This window comes from Phalacrocorax aristotelis, chromosome 2, assembly GCF_949628215.1.
Source record: "Phalacrocorax aristotelis chromosome 2, bGulAri2.1, whole genome shotgun sequence".
Taxonomy (NCBI): domain Eukaryota; kingdom Metazoa; phylum Chordata; class Aves; order Suliformes; family Phalacrocoracidae; genus Phalacrocorax; species Phalacrocorax aristotelis.
Window position 1 is genome coordinate 56,618,376 of NC_134277.1, and position 24,674 is coordinate 56,643,049.

General features: G+C 36.8%; 1 protein-coding gene across 3 annotated transcripts in view; it reads left to right on the plus strand.

The window, feature by feature from the left end:
• Positions 1 to 24,674, plus strand: part of SUGCT (succinyl-CoA:glutarate-CoA transferase) — a 333,594-nt gene that overhangs the window by 54,522 nt on the left and 254,398 nt on the right. For all 3 annotated transcript variants that reach the window (XM_075083703.1, XM_075083704.1, XM_075083702.1), the window contains one exon: positions 6,708 to 6,803. In XM_075083703.1, the coding sequence (XP_074939804.1) occupies positions 6,708 to 6,803 (96 nt within the window). The remainder of the gene's footprint in view (positions 1 to 6,707; positions 6,804 to 24,674) is intronic.

The following is a 24,674-nucleotide window of genomic DNA, read 5'->3' on the forward strand; positions in this document are numbered from 1 at the left end:
TTTCCATGTTACGGAATTTCCAAAAAGCGATTTGTTTTCAAAGTTACTATTAAAATGATTCATCTGTTTCCAGGAACAAGTTATGGGAAAATACGTTGATTTTTTTTTTTTTGTCCTCCTCCTGAGAAACTCAGTGGCTTCATTCTTTGGAGTGGAAACTTGAAATCTGGCAGATGAATCACCCTTGTTTCAGGGAAGTGACTTTTGAAAGCAACTCAGGGTGTCAGAAGGTGCAATGTGTACGACATATGATGTGCGTAAAGGCTGGTAGGGACTCTCTAGGAGATTTGGTGGAGTGTTTGGGCTACATGTTCCCAAATAAGTTAGAAGTAAATATTCCGTAAGTACCTACTAATTAAATGAGTCAGAAGTTTGATAGAAAAATAGTACGGGACGTATGATTAAGGTTTGTATATAAGTGCACCAAGATCTTTCACAGTGTATAGACTAACTGTGGAGCTAGTGGTCCTGTGTTGTTATGAAGCTCGTTGAATGTGGTATGGTTCTTTTACACTTTCAGAAAAAGTTTATGAGTGTTTTATTTTAATAAAGAAAATTATTTTATTCTTAATTTTAAAATATTGCTTTCCTAAACTGGAGTACATTTAAAAAATATCTTTTTATTGTTCTCTTTCATGCCAGTGCTGCCTAATAGGTACTATGGTTAGGATTTTTATTTCTGATCCTTCATGTAAAATTCATCTAAATGTATGTAGGTTTATTGTTTTGGTTTTGTTTGGTTTGTTTTGTTTGTGTGTTGTTTTTTTTTTTTTAATAGAGGCTGAGAGAAGAGGCCATTTAACATTTACTTTCTTTTGAAACTGTGTGCTGAATAATACATATTTCTGAAATTTCAAGTCCTACATCTGTTAGTTGCATCAGTCTTTGCTATTGTTAATACTAATTGAATCTTAATCAAGAGATGATCTCCGTGGTGTGGGAAGCACAATCGTTCATTCTGGTCTTTTGCAAGCTCTAAGTAGCTCATTAAAAAAAAACATTTGTAGATCAGTTCTTTTTGTTGTTCTTGCATTTCACTGTGTTAGCAGTTCTCTGCTACGCAAATGCCTTGTGTTTATGAAGATGCCTCAGTTTCTCTATATTTATGTAGTCTAAACTATTTTTTTTAAATAAAGCAAAAGTTGTTTTCAGCCAGCATTGTAGTTATTTGTCATTAAAGATTTGATTTTATCTTTGCAAGATTGTATTTGTGGCTGGGATTATACCATTTGCTGGTGCTTCGATGCCAGGAGTTTTATTTTGTGGAGAGTGAATTCATGATCACTTCCTGGAGGTTCACATTAATAGAAATCAGTGTCACTGGGAAGAGAACATTTTTGCCCAGAGCACAGTGTTCATAACATGACCACAGACATTTATAAAGGGGTTGTAGGCTCTTTAATAGTAAACCTTGGCCTACGTGATAGTAGTCTTGCTCTTCTAGTTAGCTTTTGCAGACCTCTTCAAAGTCATAAATGGAATTTGCTGGTCTGCAAAGCACTGGTTGAAAGTGGCTACAGTACTACTGGCTCTTGAAGGGGAGGGAAAAAACTATGTGGAGAGGGATTATGGGACAACAGTTGTGAATTCATGAGAAGGTCAGACCTGCTGCCTTGCACCGATGTAGGGGCAGCATTGATGAATTTGTAAAATCTTGCTCCTTTGTGGGCTGTGGCTTTGCTGTGTACTTGCAGGCGGGGATGTCTGCCCGGCCTATGGGTGTATGGCACCCTTGAGGTGATTTTTAGCAGAACTCTAAACGCCAGGCTAGATGGGGGGCCCTTATGTGCCCAAACGTAAGGTGATGTTCATTGACAGCTCCTGGGAAGGATGTGGCTTCAAGCTGGGCCCCTGAGGCATGGGCTACCTTGAATTGTGGCAGCTTTCTTGCCTCTGTGCAAGGCTGTGGTTCCTGCTGCCCGCTTCATTCTTGCAGGCATTTGAAACACAAGTTGCCTGCCTAAAAACTGGTAGAACAGCACCATTCGTTGTGGCATGGTGCTATGTCCTGAACCAGTTGCATCAATGCTTAGGATGTAACATAATGCTTAGGATGTAACATAATGTTTAGGATGTAACATAAAATATGTGTGCGCTGTCTATGGCAGAAGTGAGGTGTTTGCAGATGAGGAAGAACTTATTTCTACTCTCATTAAGCCTTTTGGCTAATTGCAATTAGACTTCAAATGGAAGAGTGGGGTTTTCTTCTAATTGGAGTGGTGTTTTCTTGGTAGAGATACAGGGTTTTGGTTTTGATTTTTTTTTTTCATTTAAAAAAACCCTCAGCAAGAGCTGAGAGTCACCCCATGCACATGTCCATGGAAGCACCTTCAATACAAATGAGAAGGGCGATGGGGGTAATTGCAAAAGCAAAATTACTCAAACTTGAATGTTGATTTATTAGTGTTAAACTATTTATTGCAACATGGAAAGGTGAAACATGTAAAACAGTAAAACACAGCTTTGTTAGTGTACACCAAATGAGGATTGTGGTCTTATGTTCAAACTTTTCTCATGTAAGGTTCTTCTTCCATGTCATCAGAAGTAGGAGAAGGTGTAAGTGGAAGTTGGCCTTTGCACAACAGAAGGCACTGAAATTTTCTGGGATGATTTTTTTCTACAAAGTTATAAATTAATATTTGGGTTACTAGTTCAGTAGTACAGTATAAAATAAGTTAGCTGTGCTGCTGTAAAATGCCAGTGTCTCAAAGTTCCTAAAAAACAGTCTACATGCCTACTTTAAGAAAAAGTAAATAAAGAATAAGAAAAATGAAATTAACTTGGCTAAGAGTCAAAGCCTTGTTAAGAGATGTGGTAGGAAAGTGGACACAAAATTGGAGGGAGAAGAAAGTAAAGACTATAATTAAAATGTTATTTTCTCCTTTTTCCAGTTATCTGTCTTCTTTTGCTGTTCATATACACTTGTTGAACTTGCATGTAAATGATTGATTGACTCAGTGAACTCATGGTAATAAATTATGTTTGATGTGCTATCTCGAAAAAAAATCTTTTGAAATTCTGTCTCTTCTCTTTGTCTGCTCACCTTGTGGCTTTTAATATCTTGTTTCCCATCTGTCTGATTCCATCATAAGCCGAGCATACCTTTTCAGACCTTAATGCAGCTCCCTTTTTGTTCTGGTTTAAGTATGTATGTAACACAAATATGTGATTTGACCGTCAACAATAATATCAGAAAGGAATGTTGAAGTGTGTGTTCCCTTTATTCATATGAAATAAAGAAATGCTTATCTGTAGATATTTGATAATACATATTTAATGTGCATAGATCTGTCTCTGCAAGCAAATGAATACAGAGATGTCTGTATCATTGTATTACATCTGCTTTAATGTTACAAGTCCAAAGATTACTTTTCAGGATTAGTTCTTAATTAAAGGAGAAAAGAAACGCGTCTATAAGGTTTCAGAAAAGCAGTTTTAAATATAGATTTAAAAATACTTCACTGAATATGTAATACAGATGAACCCAAACTTCATTTTGAGAGCCTGATTGTACCATAGATATTCCTCCTGCAAGAAGTATCTCTAGCAGTGAGGTCCTAATTGAGTCTTGAATTACAGGGGGACTTGGAGAAATAGACTTATTTTTTTAAAAACAGTTTTTTTCTAGGGGATATAATGTCTGTAGAAATGTTCCGTTGGGATATTGTTTTTATGCTTATAGTTCAGCAGTTTGCTTAACAATGGTAAGGTATAGGTAGATAAATTCTTTGTGTTCTTTATTACGGACATAAAATATATGTGCTGAAAGACTTTTTGGATAGTGCTTTTTTTAGTGAGAGTAAATCTTTGGCGAGACCAGAAAGAATGAACTGAGCCAGGAAGAGAGGAAAGGGAAAAGCACGGTAGTCCTGGGAATGTCTGTAACGATTTTGTGGGACAGTAGAAGTAGAACTGTCTTTTAAGTGTGCTGAATTCATCAGAGGCTTATTATGAAAGGGGCAAAAGGCCACAGACTTTGCTCAACTAAGCATGTTTATATGTAAAACACAAAGCACTGAAGTATTTACTTTGATGTGGTCAATATAAGTTTGTTTGTATGATGATGATACTACTACTACTAATTCTTTTTGGCTGGCTGATTTGACTATGAACAAGGTACCCAACTCAGAGAAGGAAATCAAAGAGAACTAAAAGCCTTTTTCCTTCATGATTTATTGAGAAAACAATAAGTGAGCCAGTTTCAGCAGGATACACAGGCATATGCATTCAGGCATTGACTGAAATGGAATTATTTGTCAGGCTAAGTATCATGTTGAACTGAGGCCTTGATATTGTCCTAAGCAACTTTTAGATCCAAAATTGCTGTCTTTACAAAGCTTCTGACTTCCCTGGCATTTGCTGTGTATTGGTACTGAAACAAGCTTTGCACAGAAGCTTTAGTGGCGCAATTCCAATATCTAGCGAGTGTTACGTTTTAATTCTTTTTTTCCTATGGTACTGTGAAAAAGTGCTTTGGAGAAATCTAGACATGTATGTTTCCCACCATTGAAAAAATTATATTCGTCTCATCAAGAAAGCTGAAACAATTTGCAGCACTCTGTTAAAAAGACTTTTAAGATAAAAGTTTTCCTGTGAAACTTCTTGTGAATAATTTTGTTTATGAAACTCATGGCTCTGTTTCTACAGCATAGAATATAAACAAATAAATGGAATGAAATCTTGGCCTCATTATATTTAAAATCAATATTTTAGGATTTCTGTTTCACTACTTTTTAATTCAGTGGGTTCTTCCCAGTGTTAAATTTGGTATAACGTCTCCTTCCAGAAGTGTGAAAAGTTAAGTGCATGTATCACAGAGGGCATTCATGTGTCTTTAAAACTAAAAGCCCTTTGTAGCGGATGCATCTCACCTGTCAGTGAAATAAAGCAGCTGTTACACACAAATACAGAAGAATATCAAACAATTAATATTTCTTCATCACTGCATAGCCATTTGCTGTGGTAGAAAAAAATATCACTGTGGAGTGTGACCCCAAATTGAAAAATGACAGGAACGATGGGTCTAGGGTATGTGTTACTAATATATAACATGCATTTGTGACTCATTAAACTCTCTCTGTAATAACGGTGTGTTTCATTTTATGTTGCTGAGGAAGGTGCAAACCAGAAGAAAAAGTCGTTTTTATGTATTCCCAGATCCGTTTCCTTAATTGCTGAGATTTTCCTGGGGACTGAAGGACAGACTAGACATTGTTCAACATTTTAGCTGAATGAAGTGACACCAGGCTATAATAAGCTGCAGCTGAAATCCAACTACAAAGAGTTTTCCAACAGTTCTCAGGAATAAGGCATTGTATTTGTAGTTAGTGTATATGGATATAGTTTTTGGCAGCAGTTAAATTCTTATTTGCTGTGTGTTTTCCTAGGTTTTCTGCTGGGCTAGATTACTGTATCCATGATTTACAATTAAATATTTGCTTTAAATGTGAGTGTGACACATTCACATTGTCTTTTCAACATATGTGGAGAAAGAAGAAGAAAATTAAATGGCATTCTTTTTCTAGAAATTCTGATATAATTCACATATTGGAATGTGAATGGTGGGCTCTGAATTAATTACCGCGTGTTTTGGTGTAGATTAGAGTGATTAGTAAGCACAGAATAGTGTAAACACTTGGATCATCACAGCAAATTTCTTCCATCTAAGGGAGAAATATGAAGAAAATAATATTTTTGGAAAAAAATGGTCACGAGACCTATAGTTGAGGCAAGCAGTTGCACTTACTGGCACGACTAGTTAACAGCATAAAGCAAATATATTGTCTTGTGAATTAGTGATAACCTCGCATGCTAACCGGAATGCTTTCTTTCTTGCGTTACTTGGCTTCAGATATAGTCACACGCTATATTCCCCTGAAGAAATAATAAATAATCTGCCGTTGATTATAACAGAACCACTGATTTTCATGCATTACTGCATCATAAATGTTCAGTTATTTTTTCCTCAGATATATTAATGCTTACAAAGTATATATTTATTCCCTCAAATTATGGTTACTAAATTAGCATGCCATATTTTTCACAAAATTAATCTTTTTCCAGTTTTGTCTGACTAATACTTGATAAATTTCTCCTTATCTTCTAATGACAGATGATTTATCAAGGCCTACCACTTAATTAATATTACAGAGCATGTGGGGAGCTGAAGAATTCAGAAGTATTTTCCATAGCTTGGACTTGTAAAATGAGAAGCATAGGAGAAAACAGAAAGATAATCTTTTAACTGAGAAAAAACCTTTGTGATTTAAGCATGGGATTGAGGTTCAGGAAATGGTGAGTTCTATCCCACAAATCCATCATGCTTCCCACTAGACTTTGGACAAGACGCTGATATTTTCTTTCTTTGCTGTAGTTGACTATTCTGCAAAATATTTAGGGTTATACTGTCTTACCTCTTAGGGTAGTTTAATGCTAGGTTTGTCTAGCATTACCAGTGTTATAGGACACGTATTATTTTTTGAGTTTCTTGAGTTGTACTTATATAAGGATTTCCATCATATAGATGTAGCCTGATATTTTTCATATTAAAAAAGCATACATGATATGTAATATATAAAGGATACTTCTGTGACATAAGTATTTGAATTTATGTTTCTGAAGCACATATAAATAGGCAGAAATCTCAAAAGAAGCTGTTAATGAAGTTTTAGCTTTCCTTAAAGACTTTACTTTTTCTCCATTTCCAGGTTGCATGTCTCACTCATGTAGCAGCTAATTACCTTAATTGCAAAGTTGAAGCAAAACGCTGGGGTACTGCTCATGGGAGTATTGTTCCGTATCAGGTAAGTGGAAAGCATTAGGGTTTTTTGCTCTTGGAATTAATGATTTTGTGTATTATAAGATTGAGAATTGACTGACTTTTCCCATGACCTGCTGTAGTCTGTAATGTGTCTGTGTCTAGGTAGGGATAAGGTTCTGTTGTTCACTGTCATTTCTGCATTTTGCATATTTCTTCAGCAGCAGTAGACTAGTAACAGAACACTGAAATAGATCAAAGGTGTTTGCTGAAATTGGATGACTTTAAAGCTAGCATGATGACTTGATTGATTTTCACCTGCCAGAGAAAACTTTTTTTTAAGGGTTACCTGACTTCCATACCAGTTTGAAACTGAAATCTCTTGCCTCTGAATTTTGGTATTTATATCTTGAATCACAGAATCTTATGAGTCTACAATAGAATCTTGTGACTCTACAAGAACAATCTAAATGACCATGAAGATCTGGGAGTTCTACATATTTGTCATTTTCTATTGATTTTGGCACAAATCACCGTGGCTCAGTAAGACAACAGGTTGGCAAAAGGAATTAACCAGACCTCAGATCTCCCCAGCAGAATTAATAGACTGCTATATCTAATGAGGGGTTGAAATTCCTTAAAATAAGATGACCTTCCTCATATAAACAAGCACAGGGAAAAAAAACAAAACAAAAACCAACCACCTGGAAGTTTTATCTTACTTCTGGCTGGTATGGGAAACTCTTCCAGTAAACAAAGACAATTTTGTTCTTTTCTAGCTGACCAGTTTGTGTTCTTGATGGAAATCATGCTAATTTATGGAGAGTTGTGCATATATTTAATTTAAAATTTCTATTCTTTGCATCATAATTTTTGGCACTTCTCATCAAATAGTTATGTTTGCAACTAGCTAGGCAAAGCCTGGATTTCTTAATTTCTGGCCATAGTCCTTTAACTCCTGAGAGGGACAGTTGCCAGCATTTGTCTGGGAGAACTGCACCTAAACACTACTCAGTTTATTTACTATCTCCTTTCTTTTTAGAGAAAGTGAGGGAAAACTTGTTGTATTGTTGTCTTCCTAGTGGTGAAGATGATGGTGGTGATAACGTTAAAAGATTTGCTGCTTCTGGCTGTAGAAGCTCTGAAGCAAAATTCTTCCATCATTATGCAGAACAATGTCACTGGCTGGTGTCACAGCCAGGTCTCCTCAGGTCTAAAACCAAAATCAGTTGGTTTAGTAAGAGCTACATCTACTTGAGCTAGGAGACTTTTTTCAGTACAAACCACTGCATAGTCAACTGTCGTGTTATGAATTAGCTAGAAGAGATTGCAAATTCTCAGACTGATGGGGTGATGTTGTGGCTCTTTTTGCAAGGATAAGTTTGGTCCTGCAGTATTCTTGCCTTGGGTGTAGTGCTGCGCAGCTATGGCTGTGCTACTCTCTGGTTGGTGCGGTGCAGCAGTATGGCTGTGTTTTCTAGAACCAGCTCTGCATCGCGCAATATAACCAGGCATCCACTACACAAGAAGTAACATTTTGCTGTGTTTCTGTGTTGTGACCTTTTGGTGCGACCCCTTTTGAACTTTGGTATGTTGAAAGTATAAAACAGATCTGAAGTGTCTGAAGTTTGTATAAGCAAAATCAAAACCTGACTAAACAAAACATTTTATCTTCACTCTACTGCAGTTGGCTGAATAACTGAGACTTGCCTTCTTTTATGTCTTTTTGCCTTTGTTTTTCCACAGTCAAAATGAAAGGAAAAGCACACGCTGAATATCCTTTAGTTTTTTGGTTGTGTGTGGTTTTGGTTTTTTTTTTTTGGCATAGACAGCTCTCTAGATATACAAAATTCGAGGAAATTGTTTTAGCTATCTTCTGGTTTAATCTAGATTAGTCAATATGTAGATAACTATTAAAAAATAAACAAACCCCAAACAAACCCTATCTAAACCATGGTTCCTGTGTTTCTGTATGCTGTTTCTGTAGTAGATATTAGAAATACTATCTTAATATTATAAACAACTTTAATCTGAATTTTGTTGTTTGTAAACCAGTAATTAGGGTGGATTTATATGGGTGGAGTTGTGTGTGTGTGTTTATGGCTCATCTGTTAACATTCCATGAGCTAGCATGGTTATAATTCTGATTTTAACCATAAGTATATTATGCTTTCTAGAGTTTATTTTTCGCTCCACTAACATAAGCTATACTTAGACTGCAAAGCTTTTCAGAAACTTGAATTAACCCTCACTATTGCTATTGTACTGCTTTTATAATTGCTTCCATAGCTCCTTTGTAATATAGTTTAGAACAGAACTCTGAAACCTGACTTTAATCCCTCATACTAGTTTTTGAATATACTGTCTTTTGCTTACTAAACTCATATGTGACTATCACAGTGCTAATTTTTTACAAATAGGTGGAGTTTTTTGTTTCAAGATATTTTGTGCAAGTGAACTATAAATTGTTCAAATAATAAAAATCACATTTCACAAAACTGAATATCTATATATTTCAGAACAGGTATGTGGTAGCGAACTGCTGGGTTTTTTCTTACATCCTCAACTTTATTTTGTTTTCATTTGCTGTGATTTAAGTTTTCACACTGGTAGTAGAGTATAACTTTGTAGTGATACAGAGCCTGCAATCCTGCTAAAAAGTGTCAGACTATGTTAAATTAAGTAAAAAGTCAATTAATTAAAAAGGCAAGATCTAAATAATTTACATCATCTTCTCTGTGACAGAAGTCTGATCAGAGTCATGCGAGAGTACTGACCAAAATTTAATTAAAAATATGTTGGAAGCATCTTAAATATGTACATAAATAGTGCTTTTTTCCCTTACAATTGTTACAGTAGTGTTCTAATGCGGTTTAATGCATTCAGTAGTGTATACTGGATGCTATTGTAGCTTTTATTTCATTGAGCTTTGATTGAATAATTTTATTTATAATATCTTTGCAAATGGTTCCTTTTTTACTTACAAGGCCAAATCTAGCTCTGAGTGTATCCCCGTAGCTTCATTGACTTCCCTGTTGCTTCTTGACCGAAAAACTAGCAGCACAATTTGTCCCTGAATGTGTTCTAGAATGACCTTTCTTACTTTCCCTTGTATTTAAAAACATAAAAATTGAGTGTTAATGGGCAGCTGGGTTTTCTCTTTCCTGAAACTACCAAGATGTGTAGCACCTTTGAAAATCTATTTATGGTCTGAGCAACGAGCTCTTATTAAAAGCCATGTAAAGTTTCATGTGCAAGGACTTTCATGCTCTTTTAAGGTTTTTCTCATTTGTTGATAATGTGCTGACTTTGTGGCATGATCATCTGAAATGTCTGAGTTTTCAGTTCTGTGAGCTCATCACCAGAACCCAAAGGAAAGGATCTGAATTTCTTTTGAGTGTACAGTGTCTTTCAGGGTTCCCGTAAAGCTGTCTGTAAAGGTTTGCTGTAGGTTTTCAATGGAGGTGAACTTTGCAATATGCCACAAAGATGAAGAACTCTAGATTCTAATCAACCAGAATCAGAAATAGATTTTTGAGTGCTGAACCCTTCATGAGAAATTATCTACTTCGAGCATATCTACCTTTTAATCAGAGCAATGTAGTTTCAACGGGTCACTCCTGTGATAGTGCATGTAATCAGATCCCAATTTGCTTGGTTTCAAGTGTTAAAACACAAACCTTGAGTTCTGGGCTGTATCTTAAGTGTAATTAGTGCAATTTTTAAAACAAGTTTCTATAATGAGACACCTTGTTTAGCTACAGCTGCTCCATGATTATCCAGAGGAAATCAGGGACTTAAAAGCATCCGGTTTACATAATTGTGCTGAAAAGTTGTATTATGTCTTTCATTTGAGGTGATAAGGTCTTCCCTCATTCTTGTGGTTTTAGCGATGTAGCTATCTTGCCTGTACCACGCATGAGACCTAGACATTCACTTTTTCATCTTCCAGTTGGCCCACTCGGAATGGATACTCATTCTCCTGAGAAAGTCTGTTGTAACCTGCGTGTTTACAGCATGTTTCCTGTGGCAGCTTATCAGCCTGCCATGAGACACCCGGACAACTTGGCAGCACTTTCACAGGCAAACTTTCAGCAAAAGGAGTAGGGCTGTTTTCTCTCAGGCCATAATGATGAAAGTTACTTTAAAAACTGAGAAACCAACCTCTTACAGATATTCCACCCCACCCCCACCCCCAGCCCCACCGTTGCTGATGAATATGATGTTATTTCTTTTCCGGGTTTGGTTCTAAGACTCACAGGGTCTTCTCCAGTATGCTTCAATATATTTTCAGAACATGCAGAGGACACAACCATTCTGCACAGAAGTTGAAACCACAAGACAGGAAAGAAATTATTATTTTAACCAATTATCTTTTCTGTTGGCTGCTCTGTGCATTGTCATAACTCATCAGACCCAACATTAATGTTTTTTATATTAGAGCATCATTTAGATCTTTTAAGCATCAGCTTCTGCTCGTGCTAGGCATGAAATTTCCTTTGTATGAAGAAACTGTCTCTGTTTCAAAGGCCTTGCAGTTGAAATAATAACCAAAGTAGAAGCTCACAAGGAAGTGAAAGGTATGAGGTAGTAGGAAGATAAGTATAGTCATAGATACAAATATGTCTGCGTTATTTTCAGCATCTGCATCTCACACATTTTGCTTACGGAATTTCATCCTGTCCAGGAGTCTTACAAAGAAAATCCCACTAGTTACTTGTGTCTCATCACAGGAACAGAGAAATGCATTAAGTTGTTACTTACCTGATTCATCAGGCAGAGGTGTTTTTCATGCAAAGGCATAATGTGTACCAACTTCCCTAACTCAGCTGTGGGGAATCTCACAGAACTTTTCATAATTTTTTTTATTCTCCAGTGGAGAGGGTGACAGAATGTCAATTGTTGAGAAATTTCAGACTGCTTATTCCACACAAGAACGGTGATGTGTAGTCATTTTCTTTTCTGTCTTTATGTGGTTTTACTGGGATGCTTCTGCAGTTAATGTGTCTTGGAATCGAAATCAACAAAGAATAGAACTTGGATTGTTTGCAACGTTTTTTGTCCATGACACACTCCTTAAATAAGTCCAATATGGATGTTATGGGAGAAAATCTTTCTGCTCTGTAATGGCTTAATCTAGGAGAAGATGGGACTTATGCACAAGAAAGAAATAAAATACAGATTTCTTTAGTGGGGAGTTCTAGATTTAGGAAATACAAGGTGACCCTACTTACTCTGACCCTTATCTACATAATACTCACCTGCACTATTTAGACTTCCTTGGGGGCCCTTTGTCTCCTATTGTTGTTCTGAGCAATGAAATATCACTGCTGAAACTATTGCCCATTTGACATGAAAATTAAATGTATTCACAAATCAACTGAATAGAAACTTTGTGCTCTTGAGCAGCAAAGTGTGCGCTCTCTCACTGTACAGTTACAGTTTCCAAAGGACAGTTTGGACGTCCTCAGGGTATGTGGCTTGACTCATATGATGAATACCCAATCTCCCAGGTACTTTAGTGGCCTGCTGTATCTCCTTGAAGTACTTACCTGTAGGTTTGTTTTTTTAACTAGCTGGTTCCTTTTTATCTTTATCTTAAAAGGCACAGGAAAGAGAAAAGCCAGAAAGGCCTGTGTCATCCTGGATTCTGTAAAACAAGAAAACAAGAATATAATTTGCAGGACTTTTCTTTCTTTTTGGACAACTTTCTATTTGGAGATTTCCTTACTAGATTCTTCAGAAGTGTCTTACTGTGGTATGACTAGCTTAACTACTGACTGCACAAACGTTTTGGTGTTATTGTGATTATAAGGGACCACAGTTGGCGCTCTGTTTGGTAGGAAGTGCTGGAGTAGGGATTCTGTTTCCTTGCCATTTTAGTCAAGGAAAAGGTATAGTAATCTTCTGTGGGAATCTGTGTGGAAAGCTGCCCATTTATGAGGAATGAATTCTAGTTATTCAAACCTGACAACATTATATCGATACCTTTCTGGTGATCATCCTTCAGTGAGTTGTCAAGCCTCTCTCCTGGGCAGAGCAGCTGTCTGGAAACCAAATCAGTAAGTTCGCCTTAGGCAGTTTTAGATACGTGCTTACTGTACAATGTGAAAAGTAGTTATAACTTCATTCATATATATCCTATCCTGTCACAGAGACAGCACTTTAAAGAAGTTGTCCTTGTATTCACATAGAATAGACAGCTTCTTACCTGTAACCAGGAACTTTTCAGAAGGAAATGAAACGAATTTTTAATTTAAAACCTGACACTAATTTTTTTCCTGAAGGAAACCTTTCTGCACCTTTCTACTTTAAGCAATGCCTGCAAGAAATATTTTTGTGTGTGTCTTATACTTCAAATTTGCAAACCAGATATGGATAATCACAATTATTGTTAAGGAATGATAGCTGATAATTGAGAGTGTCTTGCTTTTTATCTCCTTCTGGGAAATGTCACAGACTTTTGTGTCCATCATAAAACATTCTTATATATGTACTTATATATGTGTTGAACTTAGGTATGTATTTATGCTCACTTAAACTGGGTGTACATAAAGATTATTGTCCATGGTCACATGAGAACTCCTCTAATGAAAGTAGGATCAGAACACAGGTGTACTGATGTTCAGTGTCATTTAGTGGACATATTTGTCTTTTATGCATGCCATTCATTGTTTCCTCCACAGTGATCCATTGCTGGGGTGAGGGATCCAGTTTGTATAATTTACAGCAGCATGGCTAGCCTCCAGACATGTTGCAGGGTTACGGAACATTACAGATTTGTATGTCCATGTCAAATTGTAATTCTTAGGAAGGGCAGAGTAACAGAGCTCTGATCAGTAGATTGCTCCTCAAATTTTAGCTGGTTGGAAAGGGATAAAGGTAGGAGGAGATAAAGGTGGAGGAGGTATTGACTGCAACTGGATCACTGCTTTCCTCTAATCTGCTTAACGGATCCAAGGCAAAAGAATAAACTTTACTTTTCATTTTCTGAAAATATGTTTCATAGTCATCATGTAAATATACAGTGCAGCCACTCAAAAGCTGAGACATGTTTAAACAGTCTGAAAGAGAACTCAGAAATCTGTGCAGCAGTATCACTCAGTGACTCCTGACATAATGATCCTGCTTACATAAATAGCCATTTGTATTGCCATTGTAGCTAGAAACCCTAATAAAACACCACAATTGCTGTGCAAGGTATCATGTGAGCCAGACAAGTCAGTTCTTTCTGGTCAGTAACGGGGAGTGAAACACAAAGGAATTACTTTAAATGACTGAAATGAGTAAAGACTTTGGCAGTGTTCACAGTCTTTTAAAGCTCTATTTTCTTAGGAACTTAAGGATCTGGTGATTTATGGTGAATAATATTCACTCTCTCGGCACAGGAGAGATTAAGGCGTGCCCACGTGATAACATTAACTTTATGAAGACAGAAAAATGAATAAATAGAAAACCCAGCAAAATTCTTACCCTTGTTTAATTGACGTTCAGGTGGTAGCTTTTCCTATGTGAAGCTTGTGATAGTTCTGGGAAAACGTTGATTGTTATGGAAGGGTATGTCCGCTAGATGTCATTCATGTAATCTAGTTTTTATTACAGCATTTATTTCTAAGGAGCTATGTAGGATGGTAGATACAAATTATTAGCTTTATTAGCTGCTTTTGTATATGCAATGCTTTTGACTTTATATGTGTGTGGCATGTTACAAAATAACGTTCTGATTGTCTCTGTGATGGGTTTGACATACCATTTAGCCTAGAACTTCTGTCTTTATGTGTTTTTGTCTACAATTACACTGTTGCATGAGTAGATCTGTTATATAAGAGCACTCAGGTGGGCTGTATGTTTTCTGTAACTCTTCTGCAAGGAGCGACATAAGTACAGAGGTAAGGATGTTGTGCCCCAAAGGAAAGCAAAAGTATCGCATAGCTAATATAACTCCATGTAAAATATGTTATTTTCTAAGCTCATTACACCTCAAAGGGCAATTCTGTAGAAAAGTGCATATCTAATTAGTAGAGGTGGCTCAAATTCCATAAACTTACACAAGTAGATCTATATACTCACAGATCTTAGTTGTAAAGCTGTGCTTACAGTACTCGATTTGTGTGACTTATAATCTGAGGCATTTCAAATAGAATCATTTTAATCAAGCCTAAATGAAATACTGTCTGTGGCAAATTGAAGGTGCATCTGACCATTCAGTTGGGTGGATTGGTAGGATCTGTACAGATACTAGCAAAGAGTGCTTGCATCCCCCGCTTCCCTCCCCCCATCTTTGTAGTATGACATGTGTTACTAATTGCTAGACAGCTTCTGGGAAGCCGTATCTATACACTCATTGAAGAGCAACTGCTGCAACATTGGCCTGTGCTCTTTCCCACTTTCAACTTGGAGTAGCTACAGCAAAACGGGAAGCTGGAGATCACAGCTTCCGCCAATCTCCTTCTCCCCTTCCATATGGAATAAAGAATTTCTCTGCCCTGTGTAGTCAGCCAGAGGGCAGGATGGGGAAGTGATAATCCTCTTGGAATGAGCACTTGCATGAAAAATGATAAATGCTACATTGCGTGGGGATTAACACTTGCTTATGAACTTGCTTTTAATGGAGTGATGCTTCTCTTTCAGCAAAGCGAAGGTTCACTGTACTTGTAGACCTGATTAAGAACTTTTACCACTGCTCAGCTGAAAGGGAACCATCTGCCATCAGAAACATAACGGTGTTCAAAACTGTTTCTCTCTCTTGCATATTGTCCTCAAGAATGTAAAACGCATACTTGCACATAGCATTTACTCCCCTACAAAAATGCATCTCTAGATACATTTGATATTGAGTATTACTTCGTAAAGATTTATTGTAGAACCTGATTGCTACTTTGCAGGATGACCCTTTCTTTTTGCAGTGAGCTGACATGTCATGCAGATTTGGTCATTAACTTAATTTCCAAGCTCTGATGTATGCTAATAAATTTGGCAGGGGCTATATTGTTTCCTCTGAAAATATTGCATTACTGCTACAACAAGCTTAGCTCCACTGGAATAACAACTGTGGTCCTCCAGTATCCGGGCAGCTTCTAAGAATTTAATTGGAAGGGTAGCATTTTTGAGAGAGCTTCTGTTCTATTTTCAAAAGTGACGTATGCACTTAAGAAGTCTCAGTTCTGTTGCCTTACTAAAGCATTGAAGTTTTAAATGCAAAATCTACTTATGAAAATAAGCCTTAAATTGCAGTGCTTTTTAATGTTGTTTCTCATGGCCTTTGCTACATTTAGGTATAAAGTTGCACGATGCTAAAACAGGTATTTTTGCCAATACTCTAATAAATCTTGATGGTAAAAAGACAGAGAAATTGTAATCTAAGGCTTTGTCTTAGACCCCTATTATTACTAAAATTGTTTTGATTTGCTTGCTTTTTAAGATAAGCAGGACTTTTGTTACAAGCCTTGAATTCTGTTGTGTTGTGAGTGATAAGGGTGAAGGTAAGAGATAACGTTTTTAAAAGTAGTTCTCTGTTTTGACAAAACCATACTTCCCGACCGTCATCTAAAACATACAATATTTGCTGACTGGAATTTGCTGTTCTAATACAAAGTAAGCTAGAGAAATTGATCTTATAATTGTATCTCCAGGGGGATCTCAACCAGTTCTATCTAGTCTACATCCTCACCTTTGTTCACTTAGATCTAGGATACTTTTGACATTGTTTGTCCCAGTTTCTCTTCACCAGAAGTTTTTAAATACTTGCTACAGTCTTGTTTAGTTAGTTCTCCACGCCCGCTGAGAGGAGGAAAAGAAATAATGCCATTTTCAAAAAGGAAGATAGAGCATGAATTTAGGAAAAGGTAGCTAACTGCATTATGGCAGTTGATTGCCATATTGTCTGTAGCAAGTTTTTACATATATAAAATATATGTAGAGCTCATCTACAGTGTTCCCCTTCCTGGTTTGTGTATGGCCAGCTCGTTCATGTTTTCCCCAGAGTTATATTTTTTTAAACCTCTTGTATTTTTGTTGTTTTTCTCTCTGACATGATTTCCATTTTGTTCACCTCTTCAAGTGGTGTGTCTAGATTTGGCAAGTGCCTTAGGTGAGTTCTTCACATTTCTGAGTAACATGAACAGCTTTCATATGCTGTTAAGACACCTGAGAATGGTTTGCTTTTGTTTTTTTTTTTAACAGCATCGCATTGCTGTATCTCCTTCTCAGGTGTTCAGCTGCGAGGGTAGAACAGCACATAGCTCTATGCCTAAACTTTGCTGATTAGTTACCAGCTACAACTTCAGTTTGATTTACTATTAAAAGGTTCTTGGGATTACTTTGCCTGTGTTCCCTGATTTTTGCTTTGCTTCACCATGGATCATTTTACAGAATAGTTTCACTGATGACTTCCAATCCAGTGAAACTGCAGAGATGATGTTACTCAGTGATGGAGTGACCTCTGAACCTGAGGTAGCAGCAGCCAGAGCAATTGTCTGACTGTGATCTTGGCTTATGTGAGCTACAGCCAGTTTAGGGCACTCAGATTTTGAATGAGTATGTCCGTGTGAGGGTTTAATGGGCTTTTCAAACTTCTGCATTGATGTAAAAATTAGTTTTACATCATTAGTCATCTTTCTTTTCCTAGATGTTTCTAGGTAGATGAAGCCTGAGATTCCAAAAAGGTGTCTTTTAAGGATATGACAGATCCAACTTGTATTTTGTATTTTTTATTTTATATTTTCTATATTTTATATTTTAGAAAGCTACCAGGGTAAAGGGTAGAAGTTAAATTATCTTAATATAAAGGCTATTCTCTGCTAGATAAAAATAAAAAACAGTCACAAGGTTAACCTTTAAATTGCTGTCCAGCTGATATGCAGTCAGTTAATATTAGTTGGAGTTCTGCATTGGAATAATCTGTTGTCATGTGGAATGGCCATAATAATAAACGAATAGGAAGTTGATGTGACTTCAAGTAGAGAAGCTTTAGCTGTATTTATGTAACATAGTTAAAACCTAACAGAAAGGCAAGGAATATAAGATATTATAAATACCAGTGCTAGTCTGTATAATAATGTCTTTCTAAACAGAGAAAATTTTTTGACCTTGTCAAATTTATCCTTGGCATATGTGGTTATGATAGCGGCTAGAGAGTTTTGACCATGAATAATGGTTGTAACAGTACAACAAAGCCTTTTGTAGTACACACAAGTCACTAACTTAGCTCATTGGGGCAGAGACTGCATTTTAATTTATCTTGAGGCTTAGAACAATGGACTCTGAGTCTTATTTTAGTGCTTCCACAAAACCACGAATAATTTCCTCCTCTTTTGTGTACAAGCTTACAGTATTTTATTTTATTTGAGGGTTTTAAATATAGGAGTGAATGTTTTGAAGTAATTCTAGGATTTCACTTGATTTTCCTGATGTTACCCATTTTTACATACCCAGTTTACATTCACCAATTTGTCGAAGCTGGAGGATAAATTAAAAGTAAAAATGACCATCACATGACTGTCGGAATCATGAAAGAATCTGAGATTTGTTTAATACAGGGTTTACTGATGTATTTAATCCATGAATGACGAGGGCAGATTTGGGCAGGAACAGTGTTTCATGTATTAAGAATCTGATCAGGTAGCTCATTTAAGAGAATGTTATTAGTGATACCTCTTAGCACTCATGCATAATTATGCTATCTTTTCACTGTTACCTTTTCAAACTCCTTGGAGATTCTTAAGTAATTTTATTTCCTGCCATTTAACAGTTTTGAGTAATAATGATGATGAGAAAACAGTTAAATAGTTTCTTTTCTCAAGCACCAGGTGCTGAAAGCAACTGAGAGTATTGGTGGTTTTTATAGTGGTTTCCTATATATATAGTGGCTTCTTCAAACTTTCATCGTATAAGCCTTTGTCAGATATAAAAAGATAAGTTAGGTGATTTGTGGTCAAGATATTGGACTGAAAGTCAGAAATGTAGCTCTGTATTTGCTTGCAAAATAGCTTTATTATTTCTGGTTTGGGTGCTTGTTGCAACCTCATTTAATGTGCTGCTGCTTTTTGGGTGAGTGCTCCCAATACATTTTTAATAGAAGGTAGAGCAGTTTCTTGAAATCACCAGTTCCAGGTTGCAGCAAGTAACGGAATGGTGGTTACTTCCAGAATTTCTACTGCTGTGTTTCCTATCACATTCCTATCTATGCTTTGAGATTTGACCCCTGCTGTTGTGATTAGTGTCGGCTACTTTTGTGTGCCGCTCCTCTCTCTGTAAAAGACCTGACCTCTTCCTTCTACTTTTCTCCTGTTTGATCTCTATTTAAATAGTAAGCTATTCATAAGCTGTTCAAAAGAGATTATTCCTGTCTTTCAGGTTATGACTGCATGGCATTGAACAGTGTAATGTAAAAGTATGTGAACTAGTTTCAATGCTGCAAGCGGGGAACGATCATAGAAAAACAGTCTTGGATGGGGCTATGCCATCTCCATGTAAGATCATCTTTAATAATATTGCTCTCCACAGATATTTGCCTGACTTGTTCTGGGACTCCACAACCCCGCCACACAGTTCATTTTAATGCTTCACTATTGATTATCTCCGTGACACAACAAGGTATGAAGTGTTTAAATCACAGCCAGGAAGAGTCATATCAGACATTAAGAAAAGCTTGCTAATAGGAAAGCCAGATTCCTTCCTCTTTTGGTAGTCTTTTATGACCTTATGGACCTGTATGTCTCAGTCTTCTCTAGGCTAAACGTTCCTAGTTTGCTTAGTCTTTCCCCTGAGATCATGCTTTTCAGAACTTACTGCTATTCTCTGTACTTTCTTTTTTGGAACACATCATTTTTGTGGTGTCCAGAACCAAATGCAGTATATTACGCCAGGTCCAGTTTTATCATCTTGAAGTACAACAGAAAGATTCTTTTACGAATCTTGTGGGTTCTGCTGATGTTCTGAAAATGCCACTTTAATGTTACCCTGCTGTTGCAAAGGGGCCTTTGATTAATTCATGTTCAGTTTGTGAAACATGTAAATTTTTGATCCTTTTCTCTTGTATGTTAATTATTCATGTGAGGAAATTATTCATGCCTAATTCTAGAACTGCCCTGTTGATTTTCCTTGATTAATTTCACCCTATTACTCTCAGACTTCAACTCCCAGTTAGTTGCAGACATTTTCAGTTCTATCCAGTTGGTCCAGTACCTGCAGTTCTACTTTTGTGGCATCTTCAAGTTGGTATATACTTTCTTCTCTCAGTATCTGGGTTATTAACAAGAGTATTGAAATGATCCATGAACAGTTGATAGTATTCTTTCATGTTGACAAATAGTTCATGCCTCCCCAGCTGGTAACTCCATTTCTCATATAGCCTTATTTAAGTTGGTACTACCCTTCACTGTAGTCTGGTGAGCAACGGAAGTCATCTAAGTCAATGTATTTGTACTTTGCAAGTCAATATTGGCTGCTAACCATTCTCTGGTTGTTTTGGGGGGATGTATGTGTGTCTTTCTGGGACGTATGTGCTGACATATAATTTGCTTGATTTTTTTTTTTCCAGTCACTGGGTTTGCACATTTCTAAGGTCTAGTATCTCACTTCTGTCCCCAAGCTGCTAGTGTGCAGCTTCCTCAGACTCTTATGCAAGGATTCTAAAAGAAATCCCAGCAGGTCATGACACTTGAAAACACTGTTTTCAGAAGTACACTCTCACACAGCTTTTTCAGAATCTAGCCTGAGTTTCACTGGTATATTGCCACGTTGGTGTGCTACTGTGCCTTTGCTGATGAATTCACTGAATAGAGGTTTGTGTAGTACATAACAGAGTCAGTAGGTATTATTTTAATGCAAATAATAAGCAATTGTAATAGTAGCATGGTACTTACTGTAAACACCAGGCAGATGGGCTGCGCTTGGAGATTGTGAGTGTTCATAGGAATCAAGAGCGTCATGAGTTAGTTTCAGATGGAATTGATTACTGTGCTGAGCGTCTTCTTCTGAAGACTTAATCTTTTAAATCCAGTTTAATACTTTAAAAGTAGAAGTTAAGTATGACTTCAAGGACATGTAAGACCTGTTGATTACCTTCTGTGCTCGGGTTTATGAATTTCACCTGGAAATAGAAGTTAAAACAATACCCTCTTGAGGAATATACCATTTCTAGATTTCGTGTAAAATACTAAGCAATAATGTGATGAATTTAAGCAAGGAGGCACTGGATAGGCATCATGTTTACTATGAAATAGAACTTTGTGGAAACAAGGTTCCAATATTTAGATATTGACAGATGTATTGATTATCTCTGTGCCTAGAATTATATTAGTGTACTAGGTCCTGAAAATCATGAAAGGCATAATAATAATAATGAGATTCATAAAAAATTTGTCTTCTGCATCCATTTACCAATCTTCTGCTTTCCTGTCCCCACTTTTTGCCTATATTATCAGTTCCAAAAATTGCTTTGGTGGGAGAAGGAAGGAAGACAGCTGACTCCTTCACATAATCACCCAGGTTGACTTGGCAGCATGCTAGGTTTTGTGTTTTTCTGCCTGCCATTTTAATAAAAACCTACTCAGTTATTTGTTTTTTGCATCTTTGATTTCAGCTCCTTGAGGGAATCAAGACCCTGTTCTTGATTTAGTGAGACTTTACTGTCCAGATGTAAATGGCATTCTTCCGGTAATGTATGTCAGACTCACCAGACTCATCAGTAATGTATCAACTCATCAGGGCTTGGAAGGGAAGGTGGCTCCTCCATGAAGCTCCAAAAATCCTGAAAGACAAAAATACTGGTAGCTTTTGGTTTAAAGCATCTCATGGCTTTTAAGCCAACCTTACAATTTCTGGGACATCTGGGCGATTTTGAGTACGTGGCTTGGCATAACGTAATCGCTTACTGTACCATCTACTGTATTTGCAGCAAGAGATGCTCCTCTTGACATCCCTACCCCAAAAACATTTCTGATAACCCTGCTTTCCAAGCTCTGCACTTATGCCTTCTAGTGGATAAGCAGGCTTTTAACATGTCCAAATGCCATTAGAGACAAACCTCGAATCCGTTATATTTAAAATGCTATTCAAATCCATTGTAGTTGTTGTTCTGATGCTGCACTCCAAGAATGCCTTAAAACATATATGTAAGGGTTGTAATGAGAATTAGAAATACCGCAGACTGAATGTCTCCGGAACCATTATGAAAGTGGCTGCAGTGGAACTGGCAACAGTTGGTGATTGAGTAATGGTATGATGGCAGTTTCAGCTCAGGCAGGGAAGATGCTGTGTTTGCCACATGTGAGTTAATATAGTGCTGCTTTTTACTGTTGAGGGATTAACGCAATTTTTTTTAAAAGAATATTTGAAGTAGAAGAGACTAGGAGAATAGATGAACCCATATTGCAGACAGCTGCTTTTTTTGAACTGATGAGCTAAAAATCTGCTATAGCTGGGAAGCATCAAATCTGAAATTATATCAGTGCCAATGCATGTGATAGGACTTTTAAAATACCAGGTAGAGCTATGCCCTTCAGACAAGTAACCAGAAAAAGAATAGGAGGCAAGAATATCTGCATGCCAGCTGGACTAGGCTTTCCTGCTCAACGGCAATTTCTGTTGTAACAACATTTTTTGAATGTAATTCTGTGTGCATACTTTGTGAATATCAACCACCAATAGAAAATAAAATTGGAAAAATGTATTTAAGCAAAAGGGTTGCTGGAAGTGATAATTTGAGTGCTAGAGTATAAGAATTTGGTTTCATTGTTCTAGTTCTCTGTTTTTCCTAATTGTGCGCTAAAAACCAATAGTAAACTCAGAGCCAAACTATGCATTTTTTTAAATTCTGTAGCATCCATGAGGCCAATATTTGATATTCACTTACAAAACATATCTTGCTGCAAATGCAAGTTAAGCATTAAGAACTAGTGGATTGATTCTAGAAGTCTCTTTTCAGTATGTAGAAAATACACTTTATAAGAAAAATCCGTTATGATCATTCATGCAACTATGTGTAGCTGTGATTTTATCAATTGTCATCATAGTGAAAGTAGTAAGGGAAACATTCTGAGGCCTGTATTGGCCCTTCAGATTAATTTGTCAATAAAATTAAGAATGCCAAGTTCCTAAAATGGGAAGGGAGATATGGACTGCAGCATCATACTCAGTTCTCTTGGAAATGAAGCGTGTGGAGAAGCAACCATGAAAATTCGCCTAGCTAGGATGTAGCTTGCACACATTGAGGCTACAGTGATCAGGAAAGGAAATGGGAATATTGTGTGGCTATAATCTATTGTTTGACATCCAGCGCCTGCTCCTGTGTAATTTACTTGCCTCTTTTGGTCACCTGACTGAAGACATTAAGTGGGCCACAGGGTAAGCCAGGAAATTCAGCGCTCTGCTTTCCAAGTCCAAAGCTCAGTTGTTTCCCCTTTCCCCTTCCCCCTCCCTCTTTCTTCACAGCTGGTCAGCACATGCACAGTAATTGCTTAGGCCAGGTAGGGCAGATACAGAAAGATACATATGGAGCGCATGCAAATCTGCACTAAACTTCTGGAATGCAGCAACAGGGTGAAGTTAATGTAAAGCAAGATTTCTTTTATGTTTAAAGTTTCTAAAACTAATTAAAAAAAGAGACAACAAATTCACTTTATAGCCTTTCCTTTTCTCTACTACTACTAACTGTGCGGGTTTGGGATTTTGCCAAAATATTACACATTGCTCAAGAAGATTACAAAGAAATCCCAGACATGCACTAGAGAGCTATTAAATTTAACATTTCTAAAAGATATTTTCAACAGCTAAATACTCGTTACAGCATTGTTTTCTCCAACTTTCAAAAGTTGCCACAACTCAGTCACAGATAAGAACTTCCAGCTTTTTAATTGATATATAAATTGAGTTTAAAACCAAATCCACTACATTTCCTGTGGTAAAGGAAACAGAGACTCTTCAGTTTGGTTTGTCCCTAATTTGAAAATCATGTTCTCAGGAAATCCTGCATAATTATTTTACGTAAACAGGAAAAGTAATTATTTGCTTGGGGCTCTGTTTGTGTGGATGTGGGAGTGCGCAGAAATAGCGTAGATTCTAGAACTCAATGTGTTAATGAAAATATTTTAGAATAAAGGAAAACATGTTCCAAATAAGGTGATTTTCTGTCTGGTCATGGAGGGGTTTTAAAATGCTTGATATTTTTCCTTTACATGTTCTTACTGTTTTTGCAAATGTCATTAACGGAAGCATGAAAAGATGAAAGGATGGCAAATTTGTAGTCAGGGTATCTTTGCATTCCTCTTCAGGTGCTCTTGCCTTGTCTGCAAAGTTGCCGTTCGTCACCTGGAAATGAATGAATTGTAAAAAGCTATTGTAAAAATGCTGCAGGACTTCAGCTCTCACATCCTTTTCTCTCACCCCCTCAAGGCCCTAAATTTACTTTTGCCATTTGTAATAGTTCAGTTAAAGGTTGAACTTCCCCTCCTGTTCCTTGTGAGCTTTTTCTGATTTCACTTACCGTTTGAACAAGATATATTGGACTTCGTTTTCTCTAGAGTTAGTATGAACTCTACACTTCTTCACACTGTTGATTTTGTTTTCGGTTGGAAAATAGCGTTACATATTTTGAGTATAAATTGTACAGTAAGTAGGCTGGGATTTTCTTGTGTGGGTGGAAACAATCTGTAGAGTTATTGTGGGAGTTGAACCCTGTTTAGTTATAAAACTTTTGAAATAAAAATCCAGAGATTTTTGAAGAGCTATTTGTGGATTATTTTTTTAAACCAGGATGTGATTCAGACTATTATTTATCAAGAGGACTCGACAACCTCACCAAATGCAGAGAAGAATTAAGTATCAGAGCAGGTGCATGCTTACTTTATTTGGATTTGTTTGTGGCATTTTCTTAAAAGTTTAAAGTTCAGTATACCACTCTAACAAACTGTGGTCA